Below are 7,663 nucleotides of genomic sequence, written 5' to 3'. Positions count from 1 at the left end.
TGGTAATGATGAGAGAAATGGAAGCCCACCACTGGAGAGACGGTCAAGGACAACAAGGACCAAACAAACCCCTGCTGGTTCCTGTGGATCCAGACAGAAAGGATACGGCAGCAGAGCAGAACGGTGCAGACGCAGCACAGAGCCAATCCACAATATTTCAGGATCTGGTTGCTGATGAGGAACAGCTGGATCCAGAGGTAGGCCAGGCCACCAACAAACCCCAGAAACGCACCGACGTAATGAACCCATTGGATGGATGAGACCTGAAACCCAAACAGACACAGGAAGCAGAGTTCAATCAGAACCAGCAGCTCCTCTGAACCCTCAGAGCTTCTGCTGGGCCGGAGACCGGACCTGGAAGTTTCCGGTGACGGATAATCCCACGGAGGAGACGATTCCCAAACCGAAGCTGGCGAAGTTGAGATGGCGGGAGCACTTTGGACAATCCTTCAGACATCGGAACCGCAGAGTCTCGAATATCAGAGCTGCAGAGAGACGGAGCGTTTCTTCAGAACCGGAAGAACCGAGCAGCCACCTTCAGTTTCACGTCTCAGGGCAGAAGAAACCTAAAAACTGGTTCTGAAGGGAGAAGACGAACATGAAGCAGCACTATCTTACCAAGGATACAGCCGTTATTGCAGACCTGAGAGAACCAGCAGCTGGCAGGAGGTTTGTCTCCACAGGTACTGACAACAGGAGCAAACATCAGCGTCAGTCAGCAGCAGCAGGATGTTTCATCCAGACATTTCCTACAGACCTGATGTACGGAAAATGCTCTGTCAGATCCACCGTCCCACTCAACCAGGCCACTCCAAACCTGAAGGACGACATCGTCACAACATGAATCCAGATCAGCGACAGGTGATTCCATCCACCGTCTGCAGGCCGAAAACTAATCTGAGCTTTTAGTCTGAATATCAAACGCAGCAGGAAGGAGGCAGCAGGACGTTCACATGAAAACCCAAAGGAAGGTTCAGGAACAGATAATGGAGGATGAACAGAACGTGGAGAGCAGAATAGAAAGAAGAAGAGCAGAAAACTGAGATGGAAACGAGAAAGGAACAAAGAGCTAATGATAGGGAAGTGGCTGCAGCTGGGGAAGGGAGCAGGAAGAGGCAGGCTGAGGGAGAGCAGAAACACTGTGGAGTGGAAAAGTATTCACATCCTTCCTGATTTCCTGTTATCTGTAAGTTTGAGGTTTACAGAACATCCAACCAATTTAACCACCAAAGACTCGACCAGGAGACACAATGTAGTTTTTAAATGAAGGTGTTCATTATTAAGGAAGGAAAAACCCCAAACCTACAAGTTAAACCTGTTAAAACTCGTCTGTGGTTCGACACGCTGTCAGGAGAGAAGCAAGTCCTGAAAGACTTTAGCAGCGTCCTGAGGACAGACCAGGCCAAGGTTGGACTCTGGAAGGATCGTCAGCTGGGCAGCTGTTAGCATCCAGCCACTAAGAAGATCATTTCTGTTTTCACAGAATAAAGGACACCCTGTTGGACAGAAAGTAAGTGCGTCTGCCGTCACCTGTCCTGTTACATCTGGAGCAAAAGTCAAACTGCATTCCAGAAGGAGAACCTCTTGGCAACAGCAAAGCATGGTGGTGGAAGTATGATTGTCTGGGACTTGCTGTGATAAATGGAGCCACGAATCCGTCTGTCAGCAGGTCTGGAAACTTGATCAAGTCCAAGTCCAGGTTGTTTATCGTCTACCAACATGAAGGTTCTGGAGTGGTCTAGTCAAAGTCTGTGATGGTTAGAAGGGCGTTGATTTTTAGAAAATCTTCAAATGTGGCTAAATTAGAGGAATTCTGCAAAAACGAGTGGTGACATGTTCGTCCAGAGCTGGAATAACTTTGTTCTATTTTATAGAAACTATTTCACATTTTCTAACTTCAACAGAAAACGTCTAAATGTTGAGTTTCTGTCTGGATGACGGAACCTGAACCAGAACCAGAACCAGAACCAGAACCAGAACCAGAACCAGAACCAGAACCTGAACCAGAACCAGAACCAGACTGGGTCCTGGTTTTTTCCTAATCGCTGCATGAACTCATGTTGTCTCTGACTTGGATCCAGACCGACTTCATTATCCCACAAGCCACAACAAATCAACCTGATTCCAGCTGAACGGAGCTTGGAAACCTGTTTCCACGACAGAAGCTTCTGATTGAGGCCAGCAGATGATGAATGAGGAAGAGGAAGGAGACTCACACGGTCCAGATGCCCAGGACGCCGTTCAGGCCGGCCAGGATGGGGACGACCACCAGAGGACCCATCAGATCCGGATGGAGCTTCAGACCGCCGCAGACTGATGCAGACTGCTGCGTCACAGAACCAGGTCGGAGGAAACCCAGAGAAAAGTTGCTCTTGATGAGTTTCTTCCTTTCAGTTTGGTAGAAGCTGCTCAAGAAAACACAACGAATGGGATCCCAACATCCAACCTCCAGGTTCACCTGCTGGAGCTCACCTGTTTGGTCTGAAGGCCTTCGGTCAGCTGACCAGACTTCAGATTAATGGACTTCAGCTGCTGCTAAGCAGAAGCTAGAAATAAAGAGACAAAGGAACAAACCATCAATCCCAGTAGAAACCAGCTGCTGTCCTGAAGCCGCGTCGTTGGGAAGAACAAACAGCACAAAGAATCGAAAGCATTTTTAGAGATGAGGTTTTCCTTCCACCGAGTTTCTGTTCTGCTTCTTCCTTCCTTTAATAACTCAAAAGGCCAAAGGAGGAGATTTCCGAGAAGTCCAACATCTGATTCCTCAGAAGAACTGGCTATACTGGTCTGAACCAGAACCAGAACCAGAACCAGGAACAGAATCCTCTGGTTCAGAAGGAGAGGTAGAGATGCCATCTGTGAACATCTGAAGGTAGAAAACCTGCTGCTGTGAAAAATGAAATTAATAGAGAAAATGTTCTGGTTCTGTTTTATAATCAGTTCATGAAGTTGATTTAATATCCATCCAGTTTCTGATCACCCTCCATAACGGGGTCGGAGGAGCTGCTGCCTCTCCAGCTGCGTTCTGGGCGAGAGGCGGGTCACCTGGACACCTGGACACCTGGACACCTGGACACCTGGACACTTGGACACCTGGACAGGTCGCCAGTCTGTCACAGGGCAACACAGTGACAAACAGGAGAAACTACCACACACACACACACACACACACACACACACAACATGGGAGAATGTGCAACGATCAATTAAACTGACTGTCATGTTTTTGGACTGTGGGGGAAACCGGAGAGAACCCAGAGAGAACCCACCACGCACAGAGAGAACATGCAGACTCCGTGCAGAAAGACCCGGGCCGGGAATCGAACCCAGAACCTTCTTGCTGCAAGGCAACAGCGCTACCCACTGCTCCACTGTGCTGCCCATGTTGATTTAACAGAGACAAATTATCTAAAAACTTTTCGGGTTCATTTCTGAGTTTTGCTTAAAAGGTCAGGGTTAGGGTCGGGTCAGGGTCAGGATCGGGTCAGGGTTAGGGTCGGGTTTCCAGATTTACAGAGAATACCAGAGCAATTGTAATAAAGAGGAAGAACGACTGTTAACAGGTGTGGTCTGGATGGGTCGTCACAAACCAGGTGAGTTCTTTTGTCTGCTTGACCAGGAACTAGGAACGGGTTCCTAAGAACGGGGTTCCTAGGAACGGGGTTCCTAAGAACGGGGTTCCTAGGAACGAGGTTCCTAAGAACGGGGTTCCTAGGAACGGGTTCCTAAGAACGGGGTTCCTAGGAACGGTTCCTAAGAACGGGGTTCCTAGGAACGGGGTTCCTAGAACGGGGTTCCTAGGAACGGGGTTCCTAGTTCCTGCCGCAGCACAGGTGATGTGTGGCAGCGCCTGTGCTGCTCGCTTCTCCTCTGAGGCGCTGCTACATCACCTGCAGCACATCTCACAACAACGGCACATAACTAAAGCTTAAATCTCAGATCTTATGCTTGTTACTGCTGCTGAAGTGAAGCTGGTCTCTGATGAGTCTGCTTACGGATCTGAAAGATCCCAAATGATCTAAAATCATCTGTTAGGATTTCATTAAAGGTCTGGCTGTCCGAGCAACGACAGGATGTTTACAGAAAACACGACTGCAGCTCCGGTCACGTCAATGTATAGACAATTTATTAATGGGTAATATGGAACTAATCAAACAGCCTGCAGGTCAAAGAGAAGCAAAGTCAAACCAGCAGCTCCGTTCAGTTTCTCCCAACCGTCAGGTTTCGGGGAGCCGGGCCAGACCTCCCAGACGTTACGCTATAAATGACATGTGCTGTCATAAAGGGAGGCGGCTGGAAGTAGCAAGAAAACAAAACCTCCAAAAGCAGGCAGTCCGGCCTCACAGGACATGCAAGGCTGGGCGGGCCACAAACAGAAACTTACTAACTGCACCCAGAAAAGGACTGCAGGAGGCAGTACACCTGAAACTACCAGGTATTGAAATCTTAACGACCAGACACTTCTACTTATGATTTATTTTAATTCTCAAAATAAGATGGATAAAAACCAATAAACTACCTGAAAACGACGTCACGCTCTCATGCAGCTGATGATGTAGAAAAACCTTAATCCTGTGTGGCCACAGCACATCCAGACATGCAGCATATTCAAATATTCAAATATTCAAAATATTAAGACATTAAAATGACACTCAGTTTCAGATAAAACTCCAAACCAACAGAAAACGTGATTTCTTAGCGCACACTCCAACAGCCCAATCAGAGCTCTGCTGAAGGTTTCTGCACCAACACCTTTATACGCTCCATCTTACCCAGAGGGTGAGCCAGGTGGCACAGGTTACACAAGTTCACCTTCAGAAACCTGGAGGGGAAACGCTGCTCTCCACAACATGATTCTTTTTTACTTGGACACCAGAACATGAGACAAACCAAGCAGCACGGAGGTGGAAGTGTCATGGTCTGGGATGCTTTCATATCAGTATCACAGAATCCACCATGAATTTCACACATCACTGGAAACAATGAGATCATCATTTTGTTTCTGTAAAGCAAACGAAATAAAGTTGAAGAAAAATAAGAGGAAGCTGCTGAAGGTCCAACATGACTGTCTTCCAGACACTGCTAATTAAGAAGCTAGCTGCGCTAACCCTAACGTACTAAAAACATTAGCACCACTAATGTGCTATCCCAACATGCTAATATGTTATATCAACATGCTAATGTGTTGTAACAACATGCTAACATTTTATATAAAACATACCAACATGTTATATCAACATGCTAACGTGTTGTAACAACATGCTAACGTGTTGTAACAACATGCTAACATGTTTATATAAAACATACTAACATGTTATATCAACTGCTAACGTGTTGTAACAACATGCTAACGTGTTGTAACAACATGCTAACATTTATATAAAACATACTAACATTTTATATCAACATGCTAACATGTTGTAACAACATGCTAACGTGTTGTAACAACATGCTGACGTGCTATATCAAGATGCTAACGTGTTATATCAAGATGCTAATGTGTTATATCAAGATGCTAATGTGTTATATCAAGATGCTAATATGTTATATCAAGATGCTAATGTGTTATATCAACGTGCTAACGTGTTGTAACAACATGCTAACGTGTTGTAACAACATGCTAACATTTTATATCAACATGCTAATGTGTTATATCAACATATTAATGTAACTTGCAACAGCAACACAAATATTACATAGCGAAAGATTTTAAATCAAAACGGAGGTTCTGATGTGCTTGCTGTTCATTTTCTGTTCAGGTCTTGATTGAACAGCGGCAGCTAAAACCGGCAATAGCAGTTTGTTTTTGTAGCAACCGAAATCATAGAAGACAAAACAGTGACGAAAGACTAAACCAGATCCTGTTAACCATTCATCAAAATAAAGACTTCCTCTTTCCAGAATAAATCAAGTTTTGCACCAAAAGTTTCAGGCCACCTTTTAGTACTTATGTACAATTGTAACATAGTTGAAATGGTTCAGTTTAAATTCTGCTAGTATGGGTTTCATGGTTGTCCTGTGATGAGTGTTTTTTTGGCGCCCCTACTGGTTGCCTATAAAAGGAGGAAGAACTGCAGATTCTACACAGTCTGTCAGGAACTCTACTGTGGTAGTCATCAAGTCCAGTCCTTTCTGAACAGTAGTGGTGGTTGTGTGCTGAGACTAACGTGGAGTTTTGTTGCAGTACCCAATGTGGACCAGTAGGGGGGCTCACTGTGTTTTTTATTGTTGACACTCATTACAGAAATTTACCCAACTGGTCTCCGCTGTGTACTGTGTGTGGGGAAGAAGTCACACAATCATGTTACATTATATAATTAATAATTAAACTATGCATAGCATATAACTGCAAACAAGTCACAATATTTAATAGATGCTAACCCAACTTGGTATTCAGCAGAAGCTAATGCTAAGGCATTAACTTCCACCATTTTGTTTCCCACCATGTTCCAACAGCACAACGTGAAATAAGAGTATATCGCCCCCAACAGGTTCATATGCGTCACTGCACAGTGAGGTTGGAGTCTTTGGGGCTCCAACCCATTTCAGTCCTGGTTCAGTTGAAAGTTGCTGAGTTTTGCTGAAGCGTGTTGCTAATTATGACTGATGGAGAGGAAAACGGCACAGCCATGAACTTTAATAACCAGGCTGTTTATTTGCAATAGAAAAAGAAAAGTGATTCCGAACTTTTAGGCGTTAACTTTATTATTTACTGCAAATAATAAACAAATCTCACTTCCAGATTTTCTCAAGTTCTTAAAATCAAGTTTAAATGCCGACGCGTTTCACCTGCTGATCAGAGGACATAATTTACATTCACCTAACACACACACACACACACACACACACACAACACACACACACACACACACACACACACACACACATATACACACACACACACAGACACACACACAGACACACACACACATATACACACACAACACACCTGCACACACACACACACAGCGTCTTGTCTCCTCAGGGACTTTGCATTGACTTCCATTCATTTTGCTTTTTTTTTCAATCTGACCTTTGACCCCAACAATCAGCAGATCTGTGACCTGAACTCATTTCACAGCTCAACCCCAAACCTGACCTCTGACCCATAATGTGGGTTTTGGATTCATGATGCATCTTCTCTTCATTTCCTCCATAAACAGTTTAGAGACGTTTGGATGTTTGTTGCCATGGTTTCTCGTTCTCTCCATCTGACCTCCATCTGACCTCCATCTGACCTCCATCTGACCTCCATCTTCTTCTCTTCCTTCTTTTCCTCTTTTACATTTGAAATAAACCCTAAACAGTTTCTAATACAGTTTTTTTATATGAATGAAAAGCCTCCTGATGGCCGGCCGACCTGCGCAGATGACCCCTGACCTCTCCAGATGACCCCTGACCTCTCCAGTGGACCCCTGACCTGCCTGGTGACCCTTGACCTCTCCAGATGACCCTTGACCTCTCCAGGTGACCCCTGACCTGCCTGGTGACCCTTGACCTCTCCAGGTGACCCATGACCTGCCCAGGTGACCCCACCTCTCAACCTTGGAGATCGGACTCCCAGAATGCATCAGGGCTGAACCTCCATCTTGGCACTCGGCTGTGACTCCCACCTTGTTGCCATGACGATGTGTTTGGACCAATCAGAACCGAACCACGCATG

The 7,663-nt window shown here is 45.4% G+C and overlaps 1 protein-coding gene across 1 annotated transcript in view; it reads right to left on the bottom strand.

The window, feature by feature from the left end:
• LOC129354350 (modulator of macroautophagy TMEM150B-like) overlaps positions 1-2,324 on the bottom strand; it is a 2,656-nt gene extending 332 nt beyond the window's left edge. Inside the window, exons 1-6 of the mRNA XM_055023847.1 lie at positions 2,217-2,324; positions 758-817; positions 619-686; positions 355-485; positions 107-263; positions 1-31 (exon numbers count right to left, since the gene is read on the bottom strand). The exon at positions 1-31 is cut by the window's left edge and continues 332 nt beyond it. Of these exons, the coding sequence (XP_054879822.1) occupies positions 1-31; positions 107-263; positions 355-485; positions 619-686; positions 758-817; positions 2,217-2,281 (512 nt within the window). The 5' untranslated portion in view covers positions 2,282-2,324. The remainder of the gene's footprint in view (positions 32-106; positions 264-354; positions 486-618; positions 687-757; positions 818-2,216) is intronic.
• Between the last annotated feature and the right edge of the window lie 5,339 nt (positions 2,325-7,663).

The sequence above is a fragment of the Poeciliopsis prolifica genome, unplaced genomic scaffold, assembly GCF_027474105.1.
Source record: "Poeciliopsis prolifica strain line A6 unplaced genomic scaffold, Auburn_PproV2 SCAFFOLD108, whole genome shotgun sequence".
Classification (NCBI taxonomy): Eukaryota; Metazoa; Chordata; class Actinopteri; order Cyprinodontiformes; family Poeciliidae; genus Poeciliopsis; species Poeciliopsis prolifica.
The sequence above is the reverse complement of the archived record's forward strand: the minus strand, read 5'-3'. Positions and strand labels throughout refer to the sequence as shown.